We start from the raw sequence: 21,929 nt of genomic DNA, 5'->3' as shown, positions 1-21,929 counted from the left end.
GAGGCCGAAGGTCTTCATAGGCCTAGTAAGGTACCTGTCGTGTCCTGCCGGTCTGGGTCTGGTGGTGGAGCGCGGGCTTGGGCGTGTTCGGAGCCCGGCAGACATGTTTCCACCATGGCCTCTAAGCAGTTGACGAATAGCTCGCTGCTTTCCGCTGTGCATTGGATCTGAAATAAGTTTTTGGCAAAAATTCCATTTTTGGTACAAGCTTTTATCGCTGACTGTACTTTTCTTACGACAGACAACTAATACTCATCGAGACCATTCTAAAAACCCCTAACACAATTAGGTTGCGTTGTTTCATCACAGAGTTCCTATGGCCACCTCCTGTCTCCATCATCAGACCAGCTCGATGGTACCATAATATTGCATTGTAATCCGATTTATACATGCATGCAAAATTTCAGCTCAATCGGAAACCGGGAAGTGGATCAAATTTAACTTGCAAGATTTGATTACAGACAGACAGACAGACAACGGTCAGGTGAAACTAAATAAAAGCTTGTAAAAAGAATTTACTCTTGAAATGTGTTCCAGAAAATTGGGCTTGTGCGAAGTGCGTGGTGAGGGAAATACAAGGGAGGGCAACGCACTGCGTAGAAAGAATAACTATACCATAGTCTAATAAAACATGGTCTTCTCTTCCCAGAGTGACACAAGCCTACGTCACAATGACATGGCCGCTATATATAGAGCTATCGCATATTATCATATAGCGCTGTCGCATGATGATGTAGGCTTGTGTCAGTCAGGTGACCTAGAAAAGACGGGAAGAGAGTACCAGACGGAGTATATTATTATACCATGAACTATACACTGTAATCTTTAGGTACTTAAATAAAAGTAAACAAATAATTTGTACATTTTCGGGTAGTTATAACATTTACTGATTAACCAACCAAATACAAAACCACCTGGATCTGTCACTGAACGACCTGACTTCAACCTACATTATTTGATCGTGTAATGTTTTCATCTACCATCAACTGGCTTAAGAAGCCATTTGAGGGTAGATTTTGTTTACTCTTTTTTAAATATCTAAAGATGACTATATAGGTCATGATTGTTAAAATGATGATTCTCCGTCTGTCTCTCAGTATGTCTGTATACCGGTCTGTTTGTCTGTCTATCCCTGTCTGTCTGAACTCCCCCCCCCCCCCCCTCCCTCAGTGGCGTACCTTAGTAAAAGGCCCCGCGAACCGCCACAGCCCGCCGAAGCCGCAGCTCTGCATGTAGTGCAGCTGTTGCTGACTGGCGTCCTCTGACGCGATCATGTTTTGTATTATACTCTGTCTCTCTCTCTGTCTCTCTCGCCATCTCCCTCAGTGACGTACCTTAGTAAAAGGCCCCGCGAACCGCCACAGCCCGCCGAAGCCGCAGCTCTGCATGTAGTGGAGCTGTTGCTGACTGGCGTCCTCCGACGCGATCATGTTCTGTATTATACTGTCTCTCTCTCATCTCGCCATCTCCCTCAGTGGCGTACCTTAGTAAAAGGCCCCGCGAACCGCCACAGCCCGCCGAAGCCGCAGCTCTGCATGTAGTGGAGCTGTTGCTGACTGGCGTCCTCCGACGCGATCATGTTCTGTATTATACTCTGTACCGCGCTCAGGATCACTTGGTCGTGGCAGTGCATTAGCACGTGGTTTATTTTCATGTCCAAGAGGGAGTGGCTGAAAAAAAAAACCGGGCAAGTGCAAGTCGGACTCGCGCACGAAGGGTTCCGTACCATAATGCAAAAAAAAAAACAAAAAAAAGCAAAAAGAAAACGGTCACCCATCCAAGTACTGACCCCTCCCGACGTTGCTTAACTTTGGTCAAAAATCACGTTTGTTGTATGGGAGCCCCATTTAAATCTTTATTTTATTCTGTTTTTAGTATTTGTTGTTATAGCGGCAACAGAAATACATCATCTGTGAAAATTTCAACTGTCTAGCTATCACGGTTCGTGAGATACAGCCTGGTGACAGACGGACGGACGGACGGACGGACGGACAGCGAAGTCTTAGTAATAGGGTCCCGTTTTACCCTTTGGGTACGGAACCCTAAAAAGAAAAAATATAAACTATGGGAAAGACTTAACTGATAGGCTACTGACTTTTACAGTACATATGGTCCTATTTTCCCGCACTAAATAGTGCGTGAAATAACAATTTTCGTGCGTATGTCAAAAGTTAAAGGGCCATGTGTACTGTAAAACTTTGTACGATACACGTGCGAATAGGTAATTCGCAACTCGTGTCGATTTAAAACACTCCCTTCGGTCGTGTTTTAATTTATCGCCACTCGTTTCGAATTTCCTCTTTTCCGCACTTGTATCGTTATGTACCTATATGCCAACTTGACAAATGCCAATATTTGTGACGACTTCAACCAAAAGGTACCACATTGTCGGTTGTCGATAAGAAATTAAGCCTATATGGAAAATGGTCCTTATTGACAACCAACAATAAGTACCTTTTTGGTTGAAAATGACACATTTATTTAAATTTTTTTTATAAACTTACTAACATAGAGTATTTGTATGTAAATTTTGCTATACTTACATTACGGGAAATACTTTTGGAAAAACTACAGAGCCTTCAGCCAAATACTGGTATAATATTCTTATTTCGTCTTCGTCTGAAACAAACATGTCTATCATTAGGTATTGTTTAATTTGGGGCTATTCATAAATTACGTCATTTCAAATTTGGACACGTCATTCTGGACATCGAATGATGGTAGCATGAAGTAGGAGGAATCGGGGTCATTCGAAGCATAATTTTTGGAGGATGAGGATGATAGGGGAGGGGGGCTCAAAAATCGTTAAAAATAGATGACGTAATTTATGAACAGCCTCTTTATATAAAAATAACCACTAAAACCTTATAAAACAAAGTCTGTCTCTGTGTGTATGGTCGCGATAAACACAAGAAACGCTGAACGGATTTTCATGCGGTTTTCACCTATCATTAGAGTAATTCTTAAGGCAGATTTAGGTGTATAATTATATAAGGTTTTGTGAAACCCGCACGAAGCCGGGGCGGGGCGCTAATATAAACTAAAATACACTCAAGAGCAACATCTCTTTGTGTTTTAATTTTATTTTAAACGCTGCTTTTTTATTTATTTACTGACATTCTAGGATATTTCACGAATAATGTGATCAAGACCTGGGCAGGCGTGATTTCGTCGCTTTGCGACAGGTAGCTAAAAGTACATCCGTCCCACACCAATTTTGGTGGCTAGCCATAAGCCGCGCGTGGCGCTGTCGCCACCTAGCGGCCATATCTGTGCTGATCGTAACAGACGCGTTTTGCTAGAGAGTAAGTCTTCTGTACCTATAGTTCGTTTTTTTTTAGCATTAGAAAGAACTTGCAAGAAGGTAAGCGATCTTGATATGTCTTTTAATTGAAAAATGCTTTTTAAAAATCAAAAACTATTACTTATGAAAGCAGAAGAATATAAATGATCGTATAAAATTCATAATTGTTACATATTTGCCGTAATAAAATGTGTTTTTCAATTAAAAGACACATCAAGATTGTTTACCTTATTTCTAATGCTAAAAAACGAACTATAGTACTATTATTTATTCTGTGACCTGGGTGCCTAGCTAAGGTGCCAATCGTTCACTCCGTAACGAACCATACGGTAATCTCTCTCTCACACACTTCATAGTATTGCGACAGAATTAGCGTTTCATTCGCTACGTAGCGTAATCGATTGGTATCTTGGCTAGGCACCCTGTTTACCTGTAGTGTATTTGACTAGAGTGGCGAGTACAGTCAGAACCAGCGCTTGGGTGGTAAAGTCGGAGAGTACACTCGGATCCAATAAGCTGTTGCTCTCCGGGCTGCTTGTGTCCTTGTCCGTTGATACTTGCTGTTGGAAATAACATTTACTTAGTTTTAATTTTACGAGACTTAAGGCCCCCCCCCCCCACATCTAGCGTCTTTCGAGCGTCGGCGTCTACAACTTTATGGCTGCTGCTCGACGCAACGTCGACGCAACTGCGCAGCGACGTCATTTTCCATAGCGCTGACCAGACGCCGACAGACGCCGACGCTCGAAAGACGCTAGATGTGGGGGGGGGGGGCCTAAGCGCCCATCAACGTGCACACTAGCGCCACTGTTAAATAATCGTGATTATTTAAATTTAACGAAAGATCTTTAAAAAAGGGGGCCGCTAATTACTGTATTTTGTATTTAAGTACCTTTTGAATACATCAAGCTAGTTTTTATGTTGCTGCATTCGTCAATTTATGCGTCCAAAGTTAAAACGGCCGTTTTAGTTTTGAATTCATAGATCGACAAACCCAGCAACATAAAAGCTCATCATCATCTCAGCCATAAGACGTCCACTGCTGAACATAGGCCTCCCCCTTAGACCTCCATTCGTACCGATTGGAAGCGACCCGCATCCAGCGTCCTCCGGCGGCCTTAACAAGGTCGTCCGTCCATCTTGTGGGTGGACGTCCTACGCTGCGCTTGCTAGTCCGTGGTCTCCACTCGAGCACTTTTCGACCCCATCGGCCATCTTCTCTGCGTGCAATGTGGCCTGCCCATTGCCACTTCAGCTTGCTAATCCGGTGGGCTAAATAAAAGCTACTTTGATGTATTCAAAAGGTACTTAAAAACATTAAATTGATAAGAATAAATGTATGGGACATATTTATGAGAGTGTGTAATAATGAAAGTGTACCGTACTAACATTGCTAACCTTCTCGGGGAAATCGCTGTCGCCGGACTTGGTAGAGGAGGGCCGCTCGGTCGCCTCGTCCGTGCTGCCCGGCGAACCGCGCCCGTCATCCTCTACCACCTACAACACAAAGTATACGATCAGTTATAATCACAAACAATGACAACTAGAAATGCACCGGATATCCGGTTACTATCCGGTACCCGGCCATTATTTTACTATCCGGCCGGATACCGGATACTGACCTACTATCCGGCCGAATACCGGATAGTAACATTGCTCGATTTCGGAGTAAACAAATTATTATTTTAAAACAATTTAATCATTCCACTAACTTGCACGCGCACTCGTTTCGAACATAGAAATGAGTGCGCGCGAACGTTTACTAGGAAACAGGTCAAACCTGCAGAATGCGCACCTGAAATGTAGGTATAGTTCCGCTGGCCGAATATTCGGCGGCCGGATACCGGATGTTCGGCCGATGGTCAGGCCGAATATCCGGTATCCGGCCAAACAACTATCCGTTGCATATTATCTCTAATGACAACCCCCCGAAACCTGCATCGGCGTCCTGTTCTGCGCGCGAGGCGTCACCTGAAGTCCCAGCTGTGTGGGCGTCCTTCGCTGTTGTTTGTAATATACAGACCGTTGCCATGGCAACACACAGACACTCACATCTAGACCACTATCGGCGTCCTGTTCTTCGCGCGCGGCGTCACCGAAGTCCCAGCTGTGTGGGCGTCCTTCGCTGTTGTTTGTAATATACAGACCGTTACAATGGCAACACACCGACACACTCACATCTAGACCACTATCGGCGTCCTGTTCTGCGCGCGCGGCGTCACCCAAAGTACCAGCTGTGTGGGCGTCGTTCGCTGTTGTTTGTAATAATGAGACCGTTACCATGGCAACACAGACACACTCACATCTAGACCACTATCGGCGTCCTGTTCCGCGCGCGCGGCGTCACCCGAAGAACCAGCTGTGTGGGCGTCCTTCGCTGTTGTTTGTAATATAGAGACCGTTACCATGGCAACACAGACACACTCACATCTAGACCACTGTCGGCGTCCTGTTCCGCGCGCGCGGCGTCACCCGACGTCCCGTGCTGCATGCTGTGGGCTCGCCCTTCGCTGTCCTGTTATATGTAATATGTTAGTATGTATGTATGGAGTTGGGCACAAAGACATATATGAGGACGGGGTTACGTGTGATCCCGAAGATTATACATTAGAATTAGAAATTATTGAATAAAACTAAAAAATAAAATGGATCTACAAATTGTGGCCCCTTTGGCATGGTGCCGAGGATGCTGCAATGGCAGCATTTCCCAGCATTAATAATTTCAATTTTGTTTTTTATTAATTAATCAAATAATAATCTAATTAAATGTCAAGTCACGTATTTTTATCATTAGTATAAGTCTGTTTATATATTTAGTTCCGATCACAATAGGGTATTCTCCTACAAGTCAAATCAGTTACTTTTTTAGAACTGTCAAAACGATTTGCTAATATGGAATTTATATGAAACATTACATCGTGACGTCACGGTCAACTCACCTACTTTATATATTTCTATCCGATTTATTAAATAGAACTTGTGTATTTAAATAACTGCTATCTTTGTTTTTCTAATAATTATCTGGTGCTTTATTTCATGCATGGTGTAAAATAATTTATTTTAAATACAGTATACCCTATGCTATCCTAAAACTATGATCATAACCCCTAGTGAGAATTGTCGTAGGATGCAGGATATATATCTACCATTTTGTAATTTTGCCTGTGATTATTAATGGCCTGTATCCGTTTTTTCCCCAATAAGGAACAAAAAGAAAAAAAAAATAGAGGAATCTTTAAATAAAAGGAATAATGTACAGTCGCCGTCGGATATATCGGAGCGGCCAAGGTGTTCACAATATCTGAACACGCACTCTAACGCATTGACAATAGAGGCGTGTTCAGATATTTGTGAGCGCCTTGGACGTACACATTAGAATCATTCGGGATCTCACAATACAAATGACGACACATACCACATAGGGTAGGAGGGGGCACAGGACACTCCAAGAATCTATGTTTAACCATCTATTTTAAAGCTAGGGACGATTGGTTTAAGTTCAGTTTTAATCTATTTCTCTAGGCTAGTTACACACTTTTGACACAACAAACTAAAGTCGTTTTAAATAAAACTTTCGATACAGATGTAGTAAATCATTGTTTTCCATCGTATTTTCACGGCGACGTACGAACATCATCATCATCATCATCTCAGCCATAAGACGTCCACTGCTGAACAAAGGCCTCCCCCTTGGACCTCCATTCGTACCGGTTGGAAGCGACCCGCATCCAGCGTCTTCCGGCGGCCTTAACAAGGTCGTCCGTTCTTCTTGTGGGTGGTGAGTCCGTGGTCTCCACTCGAGCACATTTCGACCCCATCGGCCATCTTCTCTGCGCGCAATGTGGCCTGCCCATTGCCAATTCAACTTGCTAATCCGGCGGGCTATGTCGGTGACTTTAGTTCGTCTACGGATCTCCTCATTTCTGATTCGATCACGCAGAGAAACTCCGAGCATAGCCCTCTCCATAGCTCGTTGAGCGACTTTGAATTTTGAGATGAGGCCGATAGTGAAAGACCACGTTTCGGAGCCGTACGAACGTGTCTTGCTATTTCAGTTAGACTCGGTACAAAAAGTACAGAGTACGTTTCCGAGAAAATACGATGGAAAACAATTATGCACTACATCTGTATATACATATTTAATATATTAAAACGGGTACAGATGTAATGCATAATTCTTTCAATCGTATTTTCTCGGAAACGTTCGTATTTGTCATGCTACTTCAGTCAACCTCAGTACTTTTTACCGGGTACTGGTACCGAGACTGACTGAAATAGCAAGACCCGTTCGTACGTTTCCGTGAAAATACGATGGAAAATAATTATGCACTACATCTGTATACGTATTTTTAAGTCGAAGATTACTGGTCATGTTTCGCTCCATAGTGAGAATATTCAAGAGCAATTGTTAGCAGTCTGTGTCGGTTCGCCAACGCGTGGTCCTGTTGTACTCCTCGTTAAGGATGTTTAGAAACATGTCGATTGTCGAGCAAACTTTGACTTTAATACGTCAGTGGCCCGTTTTAATATATTTAATAAAGCCTCTTTTGTTCCTCATACTCAAGTATGGACACAACATAATATAAAGTTATGTCCATGCCGACTGCGCCAGTCGTTTTTTTTAAGTCAATAATGGTTTTCTATCATTATCAGCTTAGTAAAATGCGAGAGAAATACCGCATTTGCTAATAAGTTTATCGGGATCGAGCATGCGGGCTCGGGGTGAAGCTAGAATATAAAAAAAACTACATTTCTAAGAAATCCAAGCTACGCTCAAGCTTTTTGTAACGGCTCGGCCACGACATTGAGCGACTGGCCAAGGCGGCGGCGGCGACAATAGGTTGGAGCGAGACCTATCGTTCACACCTATAGTTGCCGACGCCGCCGTCGCCAGTCGCGCAATGTCGTGGCCGAGCTGTAAGTGTGAGTGTCAAGGAGCGATTTCTCATGTTTTTGTGCAAAAAATTTTTTATTTGTGTCAAGATTAACTTTTTTGAGATTTTCTTACTATTAACTGCTATTAACCTTACCATTTTCCAAATCTCGGTTTAAGATCCTTTTAGGGTGGTTCAAAAAAGGACCTACTATGTTAACTAAATCACAAAACGTACTTAAAAACAAGTAGGTAGTAGTAGGTACCTAAGTACTTATGTACTTGTTTTGTGCAATTATTTATGACTTATATGTAAAATATAATTTACATTAAATTTTTATTCATCCAAAGCGTGTTGTGCCAACTATCGGTGTTTGTGAATTGTAACAATTAGGGTAGTTCGCCAGTAACAGACCACCTGTTAGTAATTGGCCACCCTAAACTAAAAATGAATTCTATTCACCTAGGTATAAACAGAACTCATTTTAGTATAAAGTTTCAATAACTAGCCACCTTATACTAAAATAAATTCTGTTTATAGGTGAATAGAATCCATTTTTAGTTTAGGGTGGCCAGTTACTAACCGGTGGCCAGTTACTGGCGAATTAGGTACCCTATTCACTAATAAGTAAAAGTGTATAATAAAACACGTTTTCAGTGGTTTGCGTGTAAATGCTTATTGCTTTTGGCATATTAATATGTGTCCCATCTATAATATGTGTATTTGTAATTTAGGTATAAAAACCTAGTATGACTTTAACCACAGTTAAAAAAACAACTTCAAAAAGTTATTAGAATGTACAGTCACGGTCCGTGATTGTTAAACCATTTAGCGCCACTTGCACTATCCCACTAACCCGGAGTTAACCGGTTAAACCGTTAACCCAGTGTCAAATTATACTGGTAACCATGGTTACTCCAGGTTTAACCGGTTAACCCCGGGTTTGGTGCACGTGGCCCTTAGGGTTCTATTCTATCTAAATTGGACGTGCCATAGCATAAGTATGGAAGAACCAATTTAGCTAGGACCATAAATGGCTTAACGAACGCGGAGCGTGATGGTATTACTGTTTGTTAATTAAATTTTGTGTACAGCCGCCATCAGATATATTGGAGCGGCCAATGTCCTCACAAATATCTGAACACGCCTGTATCGGCAAGGCGCTAGGGTGTTCAGATACTTTTGGGCACCTCGGGCGTACTTTTTTGAAGTCGTCTTTTACAAGATATCGAGCCGCAAATGTGTACACGACTTTGAATCTTAGTCCACGGACATAAGATCCAACATATCTTACCCTCGGCGGCCCTATTGTGTCCTTGGACGTTGGTACTGAAAAAGACCTCTGGGTCTTAAAAAGCATTCTAGCTGATGTCTATACAAGCAAAGCGAACGTTGGTACAAGATGCGTCATATTCGTCGGAAGATAACATAAGATAGGACAAGATAGGGTATGTGTAACGAATATACACGTTTCCAATTATAATGTGTAACGAATATACACGTTTACAATTATAATGTGTAACGAATATACACGTTTACAATTATAATGTGTAACGAATATACACGTTTACAATTATAATGTGTAACGAATATACACGTTTACAATTATAATTTGTAATGAATATACACGTTTCCAATTATAATGTGTAACGAATATACACGTTTACAATTATAATGTGTAATGAATATACACGTTTTCAATTATAATGTGTAACGAATATACACGTTTACAATTATAATGTGTAATGAATATACACGTTTCCAATTATAATGTGTAACGAATATACACGTTTACAATTATAATGTGTAACAAATATACACGTTTACAATTATAATGTGTAACGAATATACACGTTTTCAATTATAATGTGTAACGAATATACACGTTTACAATTATAATGTGTAACGAATATACACGTTTACAATTATATTAAGTTGATGATAGTAACAAAGCAATTTGTAACATAATATACAAGGTGTATTTCATAGTAAAAAAGAAATATGTAGGTAATAGACAAAACAAAATGACAACGTACAAAATGACACGGGTTTGTAGTAAAAATATAATACATGGTGTAATATTTAACAAAAATAACATGAAATAAACACGATAAAAAATGTTTGCGAATAACAATTGTAACAAAAGAAATGTTTGGAAATGAAATCATTTACATTTTACACGTCATTATTGAACGTTATATTCGTTACACAAAAAATATAAAAGTCACACAAAAAGATAAGATAAGGTAAGGTATGGTAAGATAAGATAACGAATATAAACGCAAGCGGGTACAATGAAAATTCCAATGCATACAAACGATACAATTGAACCAATCCAAGAAATAGTGGCATGAAAGAACACATTATGATGTAGTATGAATCAATAGTAGTGTCCTATTGTACTGAAAAGATAAGAGAATTAAGACACGATGATGGCAGGTGGAAACTTATAGACATACAATACAAATTCTCTTTTTTGCACAACCTCAAAAGATATTTGGAACAAAGGAAACAAAGGAACATAGGAAGGAAGAGGGGGAACAAACACAGACAAAACATCCTGAGCATAGTCGCGCTACCCCCTCTGCCACGCATACGGTAATTTTACTCCATTTTCGAGTCGAAAGTGTCTTTGTGTGACGTCCGTGTCTTTGAACGGACCAATCACGGCACGGGATTTCGCTCACCTCGTCCCGCGCACCCCGCATTTTTAGCATCATCGGTTGCATGAACTAATTGCTCTAAACTCGGTCTAGAGGATTCCTAGTCTATGGGAACAAAAGAAGGAAGGAAAGGATATCTGTATTTATCTGACTTCATAGAAGTGCATTAGGGGTCGTCCATAAATTATAGTATTTTCAAACTCGATGGGTAGAGTGACAGGTGTCATCTCGATATAATTTAGCCCTTCATAATCGGCCTTACTTTGATCATTGTAAAAGTGACCTTGTCATTTAAAACAATATATTTAAATTCGTACGCACGGATCCGTGTCTAAGCATTCGAGGGGATTATACCTAAAAACTACTATATATGACATGAATTTCATGAGTTTATGACAATTATGACCCCTCCTTGTCACACCTGTTGTGCCGGCACTTTTTTGACGAAGTTATCCGAAGGTAAAAGTCCTTTTAAGCCTTTAAAAGACTCAATGAAGGAGTATTCTCGGGACTTAAAATTCGGAAGTATTTAAAAATGAAAAGATTAAAAAAAAACAAGAAAAAAAGAAAAGTTTAGTAGACTCATTCATGAGTCTCTAGTTCTTACCAACACTATTTATCGGATCCCCAAATGTTCTTTCTTTGTTATTTCAATAAAAATTTACTAATAGCCGCATAAGGGGGCGTTCATTAAAAACAGGAGGCATTTTGGGGATATGTTATTGTAGCTAGTTTGTTTTTTAATTAGGGATCGTTTTTCAATTCTCAAAATACTTATTGCCAATTTTTAAGAATATTTCCATCTGCCATGGAAAAACAAAGTAAACAATAAATATAAATACATGTTCTATATACTCTACTGTCATGGTCGGAAGATACGTAAATACATGTCAAAACATCACGGGTGGCATGTCAAACCAACACACAAGCTGTCCTGTCAAAGTAAGTATTGCTAAAAAGCCGATTTTTGTATAGACTAACCCCCTTATTCATAAACGCGCTGTAGTCGCACCAAACAAACTCTGCAGCGGATTTGATAGTCCACACAGTGTAAGTGTTATGTATACGTCATAATTTCATAGAAGTTTGACGTTTAAAATGACGCACTGCGTGGGCTATCAAAACCGCTGTAGACTTTTTACGGTCTGACTATACAAACCTCAATTAGCTAGAGTTAGACCAAGAAAAGTCTGCAGCGGATTTGATAGCCCACGCAGTGCACATGTTATTTTAAACGTCAAACTTCTATGAAATTATGACGTATAAATAACACTTACACTGCGTGGGCTATTAAATCCGCTGCAGACTTTTCTTGGTCCGACTCTAATAATAATAATCGTTTCTCCTTATTTGTTAATTTGACATATGTATTTGTAAGAAAAGAATACCATAATTTAACTAAATCGGGCCCGTAAAGTTCTATGAATAAGGGGGATACTTAGTGCATAATTATTTTCCATCGTATTTTCACGGAAACGTACGAACGTGTTTTGCTATTTCAGCCAGTCTCGGTACAAAAAGTACTGAGGTTGACTGAAGTGGCATGACAAATACGAACGTTTCCGAGAAAATACGATGGAAAACAATTATGCACTACGTCTGTACGTCTACGTGGGAAAGTTAGTAATTATATTATTGAAAATTCACTTATTTAAATCGTTTATAATGCCTAAGATCTTTAATTTGTGCTTGATTTTAATATATTTTGTGTTTCTAGAAGTAATATTTAATGAATACAATATGACAAGCATCAAGCGATTGGGCGGCGTGTTTATTTGTGTTTAAGTAGAAAATCAAATAGATTACAAACATATGTCCAATCGAAAAAATCTATCTTATTTTTCTCACGTATGACCCCACTTTTCAAAAGTCACCAGCAAAATATCCCTTCTTACGCTTGGATTTATAGGTAAGTATCGTAAAACTCAGAAATAAGTCGATGTTTTTTTATAGGGTTCCGTACCCAAAGGGTAAAAACGGGACCCTATTACTAAGACTCCAATGTCCGTCTGCCTGTCTGTCACCAGGCTGTATCTCATGAACCGTGATAGCTAGACAGTTGAAATTTTTACAGATGATGTATTTCTGTTGCGCTACAACAACAAATACTAAAAATAGAATCTCCCATACAACAAACGTGATTTTTTGGCGTTTACGAGCCCCGATGCAAATTATTTCGTCTAGTTCCACGCAACAATTTTGTTTATTTTAATAAATTTTACACATGAACATAAAATGACCCAGTAATGGGAACCATAATAGTAATGTTTAATGTAGTTTATTTTGATCCTATAATAAAATTGCATGAGGCTTTTATTGCTGAAAAAACGTACTTTTCAAAAACGTTGTCCAAATCATATTGTCCTCTCCTACAGCACTGCTGCATGCATGGGCTCGAAACAAAATTGTCAGTACATTGGCAGAGCCCTGTTGCTTTCCCTAGTAATAGCCCTTTTCACACATGTTGGAATCCTACCCGTAAATAAAAAATAAAAAATCCGTATTTTTTTCTTTCAGTACAAACGGTATTCTTGTATTTGGATTTAGTTATTGCAGAGTATATCCATATAAAATTAAATTACATTAGTATAAGCATTAAATATTAGTGATTTTTAAACAAAAACATTATTTTTGAACGAACGTGAGAACCTCAAAAAATGGTCTCACTAGACGAAAACATATGCATCGGGGCTCGTATTGCGTAATGGTACGGAACCCTTCGTGCGCGTTTATTAGTAATCTTTCCCAACGTAGACTTAATTTTGTATTATAATTTATGATTATAAATCATAATGAGAAATAAATCCGAGCCATTCCTTTAATTAAACTAAACATTGACATACTTTTACTTGATGGATTCATTCCAAGGATGAAATTCATAACGTTTTTTCTTGTTATGTATTTACATTTTTTTTTAATATGTATTTGTGTAGTAGTAGAGATACCGTCAACTGGTGTGAATAGGGATGGATGGGGTGAATAGGGACAAAATTTAAAATGTGATAGACCTGACCATTTCTTTAAAAATACCCAAATTGTATCATACAAATTGTAATTTTTAAAACTCGAACGATTATAAAAAAAATAAAGTAGTAATTAATGCAGTGTAAAAGTGCAAGTTATATAATTATAAGACCAGAAACCCAGAACATAAACTTGTAAATCTACTTTCAATGGTAATTGCACCTCCATAAAATAAATTTGTCAGAACGCAACCTCTATTAATGAGAACCTCTATAACTGAAACAACGATTTTTTTAACCTCATTAATTGGCACGACCTGCTTAAATGATAAACCTGGTTAATTGACACAAAATAGCCGGTCCCTTGAGATTTCAGTTATCCAGGTTTCACTGTATTTTCTATCGAATGGTACAATTTGTGTAGGTATTAAGTTTCCCTATTCACCCCGGCCATCCCTATTCACCCCGGTTGACGGTATTTGAAAATTTGAATAACCATTTACTACAGTTATGAAAGTAAACTTAAGCTGAGTAATAGTTTCACCCTTAGAAGTTTGATACTCGTATATAGTTTGTGTGTATGTATGTATGTATGAAATCTGAAAGCCGTTACCTGGTGTGGCATGTTGATGAAATGCGGGCTGTGTCCGCCGCTACTGGATTGCTGCATTGTTGGGGATTTACCTGCGAAATAAGTCTATGTTAATAAGTTTAGAATAAATTTAAAAGACCCGGGTATGTCCTTAAACTACGTCCAAGACCACCGGTGGACGGGCAGCAGCGTCCCTCAAATTCGGTGTACTCGACTGCGATCGCCAACCCGCCTGCCAAGCGTGGCGATTATGGCATTCACCCCCTAAAAGTGGGAGGCCTATGTTCAGCAGTGGACGTCTTACGGCTGAGATGAAGATGATGATGAAATTTAAAAGTGGAAAAATTACTGTCCTGGGTGAGTCTTGAACTCACGGCCTCTGGCTCGATACTCCAGCGCCCTGTCATCTGAGCCACTAAGACCTCATCCAGCAAATCTTTCCACCATATTATGGGTTAACAGCATCATTCGTTTCGTTTCTGCTTGTTAAAAATTAAAATAAGTCTATGTTAGTCGCCGTTGGCCTAGTTGACCCTGCCTATGAAGCCGATGGTCCCGGGTTCGAATCCTGGTAAGGACATTTATTTGTATGATGATACAGATATTTGTTCCTGAGTCATGGTGGTTTTCTATATATTTAAGTATTTATATATTACATATATCGTTGTCTGAGTATCCACAACACAAGCCTTCTTGAGCTTACCGTGGGGCTTAGTTAATTTGTGTAAAAATGTCCTATAATATTTATTTATTTATTATTTTGCACCAAAAGCACTGATTACTGGAATCAGTTATGTAACGCTGCCATACATGACCCAAATTTTTTTTATTAAGCTATGAGCTTCATCACATCTAATATTTGAGTAATTCTAAGCATTTGTAGCCTGGATTGGGGGGGAGGGTGGGGTACAAAGACGGCCGCTACCCGTCATCTTTAAAAAAAATCTATTCTGATCCTGGTGGGTACTAGGGCAAGTTTGGTATCACTTTCGTATAAACCAAAGACGTAGAATTCATTGCTGATGTTTGTTTTTTTTAGTTTCATAGTAATTTTACAAGAAAAACGTAAAACGGTGAAAAATTTGGTTGGAGATTTTTGCTACGCGGAGCCGAAACTACAAAAGATAGAAAGTTGAAAATTGCACACTAGATTACATTTATAAAGTGTACAAGAGATAAGAAGCGATTTTGAGAAATTCAACCCCTAAGGGGGTTAAAAAGGGGATGAAAGTTTGTATGGGTTCAAGTTTTATTTTAAGCTAGGAATTTGAAACTTCGTAAAACGATATATTATTAAAATACAAGAAAACTAATTTCAGCGTTTTTGAAAATTCATCCCCTAAGGTGGTGAAAAAGAGGTTGAAAGTTTGTATGAATATCAAAAAAAATTTCGAACGCGGGACTTGAATCTTTGTATTTGGGGATATTATTAAAAGACAGGAAAAGTAATTTCAGCGTTTTGTAAAATTCATCCCCTAACAGGGTTAAAAAGGGGTTGAAAGTTTGAATCCATTACAAATCCGAGTAGACACACATTTCTTATTGCCTCCCAGGCTTGAAATGCTTAGAATTACTCAAGGAACATATGTGATGAAGCTCATAGCTTAATAAAAAATTTTTGGGTCAACTTTATAACTGCTTCCGCTATGATGGCCTAGCGATAAGAGTACAAGAGATAAGAAGCGATTTTGAGAAATTCAACCCCTAAGGGGGTTAAAAAGGGGATGAAAGTTTGTATGGGTTCAAGTTTTATTTTAAGCTAGGAATTTGAAACTTCGTAAAACGATATATTATTAAAATACAAGAAAACTAATTTCAGCGTTTTTGAAAATTCATCCCCTAAGGTGGTGAAAAAGAGGTTGAAAGTTTGTATGAATATCAAAAAAAATTTCGAACGCGGGACTTGAATCTTTGTATTTTTTTTATTTTTTTTTTATTTTATTTATTGGAGAAACAACAGAAGTAGGCGACAGGATAATAGGTTACATTGATAGGTACATATATTATTGAAATGAACACTTACTTCCTTAAACGCTCTCACTAAAACATACTTAAAATAAACGGACTTAACTAAAACGTATTACCTTTACAGACAAGTTAACCAAGTATTGTAGACCATACATATGTGAGTTATAATATTTGTTATTGACGTTCTACAATTTAAATTTAAGCGGAACAAGAAAAATATAAAGAAAGTTGAAAATACTGACAACCAATATGATCAATATTTTTTAAGTACAATGACAGCAGAGATAGTAGCGATGATGACGACACATTACTGACGGACACTATGTTGGCCGTTGAGGATATTGAGTATTTGGTTGCGATATTTGGGCCTAGTGACATTGAATATATCGATGGAAGTAAATTCTTTGTTGTAAGTGTTACAAATACGACGCAAGGGGGCTCGCAACCCGGCGTTACTAGAGGCGGTGGGAACTGAGAACACGGCATTAGAGCGCGAGCCGCATCGAGCTGGGACTCTGAACCGTATCCGCTCCAGCAATTCCATACTGTTGAACTGCCCTCTACAGATATTATAAAGAGTAATTGCGTCACAGCATTTGCGTCTGGTCTCCAATGACTGCAACTTATAATACTGCAACAGATCAATGTAAGATAGACGTTTCCCTGTCAGTCGTCTGTGTAATGCCCGCAGGAACTTTTTTTGAACCATTTCTATTGCATTTGCATATTTTTTATACAGTGGATTCTATTTGGGGATATTATTAAAAGACAGGAAAAGTAATTTCAGCGTTTTGTAAAATTCATCCCCTAACAGGGTTAAAAAGGGGTTGAAAGTTTGAATCCATTACAAATCCGAGTAGACACACATTTCTTATTGCCTCCCAGGCTTGAAATGCTTAGAATTACTCAAGGAACATATGTGATGAAGCTCATAGCTTAATAAAAAATTTTTGGGTCAACTTTATAACTGCTTCCGCTATGATGGCCTAGCGATAAGAGCATGCGACTTTCAATCCGGAGCTCGCGGGTTCAAATCCCGGCTCGTACCAATGAGTTTTTCGGAACTTATGTACGAAATATCATTTGATATTTTCCAGTTGCTTTTAGCTGAAGGAGAATGTCGTGTGTTAATGGTTTTTAAATTGTGTATTGCTTGACATCTGTATAATTTTAATCAATTGTTATTTTTCTACCTGACGGTCATAATATAAATTCGTATAGATTAGTGTAAAATAATTTATATTGTAATTTCATATTATGAAATCGTCAGGTGACAAGCAAAAGTCACTAAGTACCACCACAAGTTCATAGCCATTGTGAACCATATAGTACTAAAAGAAGGTAGATTTTTGTTTAATTTTTTTAGTAATTAGTGACTTTTGCTTGTCACCCGACGAAATAATTAAATCTAAATCATCGTGAGGAAACCGGACTAATCCCAATAAGGCCTAGGTGTATAATTTGTTAAGGTTTACCCACGCGAAGCCGGGGCGGCTCGCCAGTCGTATTATAAGATGTAGCGATGAACTGCACCATTCATAATGTCTGTATCATAATACAGATAAAAGCCCTTACCAGAATTCGAACCTGGGACCATCGGCTTCATACGCAGGATCACTACCCACTGACTACCCACAGGCCAGACCGGTCGTTCATAGACACGGACGTCATACAAAGTCACTATCGACTCGAACATGGAGTAAAATTACCGCATGCAGAGGGGGTAGCGCGACTATGCTCAGGAGGATGTTTTGTCTGTGGCTTACCACCATGAGCTGATGATATGGCGGCCTGGTCCAGTACATCCCAGGACTTCTGCCGCCGACTCTGGCACGAGCCGCTCGACGTGGAAGGCTGGATCAGCATTGAGGACTGAAACATTATGTTCCCATTTTATTGACGAACTCGCTTCCAGCTCGTTTCATAAACACACTCGTGTATTTTAATGCCTTTCATTATGTAGTAGTCACATAAACTGCTATTGTTTATTTTGTACTATCACATAACATATGCCTGAATAGTTAAATACGAGTACATATGTAGTGCATTAGTACATTACTATACAAGTGCGAAAAGTAGGAAATTCAAAACGAGTGGCGATAAATTAAAACACCGAAGGGAGTGTTTTAAATCGACACGAGTTGCGAATTACCTTTTCTCGTGTGTATTGTACAACGTTTTAGAGTACATGTGGTCGTTTAAATTTTCGACATACGCACGCTTAGTGCTAGTTCGGTAACTAGGGCGGTAAATTAACACCATATGTACTGTGAAATTATTTTACAGTACATGTGGTCCTATTTTCCGTGCGTAAAATAGCACTTTTCGTGCGTATGTCAAAAATTTAAAGGGCCACATGTACTGTAAGACAACACACAAGTACACGTTTCGAATCTCCTTTTTTCCGCACTTGTATCGTAAAAAAACTATTCCATCGTATTTTCACGGAAACGTACGAACGTGTCTTGCTATTTCAGCCAGTAGGTACAAAAAGTATTGACTGCACTAGCGTGACAAATACGAACGTTTCCGAGAAAATACGAAGGAAAACAATTATGCACTACATCTGTACTTCTTCAAACTATTGTAATTTTACTCTTCCTAATTACGAATAGCAGTTTACACAAGTAAAAAAACATTCACCTGCGAATAATGCAATTTTAATTTTAAAACAACTATACCTGATGGTGGTCGACGGTGGGGCAGTAGTGGTCACAGTTGTCCGGCAGCCATTTTGGAAGCGAGTGTTTCACGTGGCAGCGGGAACGGACTTCTTCGCTCACACACACCAGTGCTGCAACAACATTTATTTAGTATGAGGTTTGTAATAACATAATTTAAATAGGCAGGAGACCAATTTCTTAAGGGACCCACTGATTAACAGTCCGCCGGACGGTATCGGCCTGTCAGTTAGAACAAAATTTTGACAGTTCCGAACAACTGACAGGCCGATACCGTCCGGCGGACTGTTAATCAGTGGGCCTCTTTATTAATCCTTTAGTCCGTAGCGGCAACATACTTGCCATCGTACTTAAAAAAAAAAACGCATCTCCACTATAAGAATTACGGTTCGAAATCGAATGACTAGAAAGGAATGTCAAATGGTTAAAAGGTTAAACAATCCAGTACAGATGTAGTGCATAATTATTTCCCATCGTATTTTCACGGAAACGTACGAACGTGTCTCGCTAATTCAGTCAGTCTCGGTACAAAAAGTACTGACGTTGACTGAAGTAGGTAGGTATCTACCATGACAAATACGAACATTTACGAAAACATAATTACGATAGAAAACAATTATGCCATCTGTAGCTATTTATTTTTACATTAGCAGCTCTTGGATGTGATGCGTTTATATCGCAGTACTTGTGTTTTATTGCACTTTTTAAAGTTCTATAATATACAGGGTGACCTTAGCCATTGGACAAATCCTGAAATCCCACGTAGGGTTACTTCTCAGAAATGCTCTAACGGTAATATTTTTTAATTAGACCTAAAGAAAAAAAAATTAATTATCCAACAAAAGTTATTTCCAATAATCGACAACAAAAAGAAACATACTGCATTAATCATTGGCAGTGCTTTTGACAATTTGTTTGAAAGTCAGAATTTTATTAATGTCATAAATAAAAAATAAATAAGGCGAAGGCTCCTATGCATACCCTGGACGGCTATGAGAACCAACAAGTCTATCCTAGAGGAGCTGAAGATCACCACACGGCTCTCTACAAAATGTCAAGAACGCGCACTCAGCTTCTTTGGTCATATCATGCGGTCTAAAAAGCACGACCTAGAAAGGCAGATTATCTTGGGCCAAATAGAGGGCAAGCGAGCGCGAGGAAAAGCACCCACGAGATGGTCTGATGTTGTGAAGAGGGAGGTTGGCGGCAACATGCAGTGCGTGACCCATATGGCTTATGATCGCACACTGTGGAGACGTAGCATACATGGTCGCGATCCTCAGTAATGAGGAGGAAGATAATCAAAACGGTCGAAGAACGTTTCATACTATTTATTACTAGTACAGTCATTATATCCAAAAAACCGACCCTACCCGTGAATAATTAGTTCTTGGATTTTTTTTTCGTAGGTCCCTCGGGGGGGTCACTGGGAGTGTAAATTCAAAAAGTAGGCTTAATCAGGCTCCTGCGTATATTCGAAAAATGGTTTTTTTCCAAAGAAACGGTTTTTCTTCAATAACTCGGCCATTTTTGATTTTACAGTAAAACCGTAAGGACAAAAACTGTAGGAAATTTGATTCTCTACAATTTAGTCCAGTCATTATATCCAAAAAACCGACCCTTCCCATGAATAATCAGTTCTTGGATTTTTTTTCGTACGTCCCGCGGAGGAATCACTGGGAGTGTAAATTCAAAAAGTAGACTGAATCAGGGTCCTGTGTATATTCGAAAAACGGTTTTTCTTGAATAACTCGGTCATTTTTGATTTTACAGTAAAACCGTGAGGACAAAAATTGTTCAGAATTTGATTCTCTACAACTTCGTTTCCCTTCATTTATGCCGTAAAGCGTGGAACATAGGAGATAATGATAATATTTTGAATTTGTCGCGTTTTTCAGGTTTAATTTCTAAAATATCGATTTTGGGGGAAAGAAGGTGGGAACCAAAATTGTTCAGAATTTGATTCTCTACAAGTTTAGTCCTTTTCATTTATGTCGTAAAGTTGAAAATAAACGAGATGTTGAAAATATTTTGAATTTGTCGCTTTTTTCAAATTTTATTTCCAAACTGATCCTAGAAGAAAAATTTTGAGGACCAAACTTGTAGAGAATCAAATTTTCTAAAATTTTTGTCCTCACGGTTTTACTGTAAAATCAAAAATGACCGAGTTATTCAAGAAAAACCGTTTTTGGAATATACACAGGACTCTGATTCAGTCTACTTCTTGAATTTACACTCCCAGTGATTCCCCTGAGGGACGTACAAAAAAAAATCCAAGAACTGATTATTCACGGGAATGGTCGGTTTTTTGGATATAATGACTGGACTAACTTGTAGAGAATCAAATTTCCTACAATTTTTGTCCTTACGGTTTTACTGTAAAAACAAAAATGGCCGAGTTATTGAAGAAAAACCGTTTATTGGAAAAAAACATTTTTTGAATATACGCAGGAGCCTGATTAAGCCTACTTTTTGAATTTACACTCCCAGTGACCCCCCCGAGGGACCTACGAAAAAAAAATCCAGGAACTAATTATTCACGGGTCAAAATCTATAATGACTGTACTATACCTCAGGAGCTACTAACACATACAGGTTGCTCGAAAGTGAAAAAATCGTAATTTGTTAATTTCTTCGTAACCGCTACACCGATTGTTATGATACTTTGTATACTGGTTCTAAATACTCTAATGCATATGTACATTTCGGCTTTGTCCAATGGCTAAGGACACCCTGTATATCCAGTCTATTTTTGAACCAGTCGTATCGGTAAGATAAGCGACGGTGACGGGCGTGATGTGACTTGTCTAGCGGGTGCCGGTAGCCCTTCAGCAGGCGACCGACCAGGGCGAGGCCGTTCATGAACACGAGGCACGCAACACCG

General features: G+C 39.0%; 1 protein-coding gene across 1 annotated transcript in view; it reads right to left on the bottom strand.

Annotated features, from left to right (window-relative positions):
- Positions 1 to 14: 14 nt before the first annotated feature.
- Positions 15 to 21,929, bottom strand: part of LOC134677801 (neurofibromin) — a 116,353-nt gene continuing 94,438 nt past the window's right edge. The window contains exons 57-65 of the mRNA XM_063536229.1: positions 19,046 to 19,158; positions 18,131 to 18,236; positions 14,418 to 14,488; positions 5,733 to 5,819; positions 4,694 to 4,801; positions 3,735 to 3,864; positions 2,544 to 2,619; positions 1,484 to 1,670; positions 15 to 167 (exon numbers count right to left, since the gene is read on the bottom strand). Of these exons, the coding sequence (XP_063392299.1) occupies positions 15 to 167; positions 1,484 to 1,670; positions 2,544 to 2,619; positions 3,735 to 3,864; positions 4,694 to 4,801; positions 5,733 to 5,819; positions 14,418 to 14,488; positions 18,131 to 18,236; positions 19,046 to 19,158 (1,031 nt within the window). The remainder of the gene's footprint in view (positions 168 to 1,483; positions 1,671 to 2,543; positions 2,620 to 3,734; positions 3,865 to 4,693; positions 4,802 to 5,732; positions 5,820 to 14,417; positions 14,489 to 18,130; positions 18,237 to 19,045; positions 19,159 to 21,929) is intronic.

The sequence above is a fragment of the Cydia fagiglandana genome, chromosome 27 (genome assembly GCF_963556715.1).
Source record: "Cydia fagiglandana chromosome 27, ilCydFagi1.1, whole genome shotgun sequence".
NCBI classification, from domain to species: domain Eukaryota; kingdom Metazoa; phylum Arthropoda; class Insecta; order Lepidoptera; family Tortricidae; genus Cydia; species Cydia fagiglandana.
Note: the sequence above shows the minus strand (reverse complement) of the source record. Positions and strands in the feature narration are given on the sequence as shown.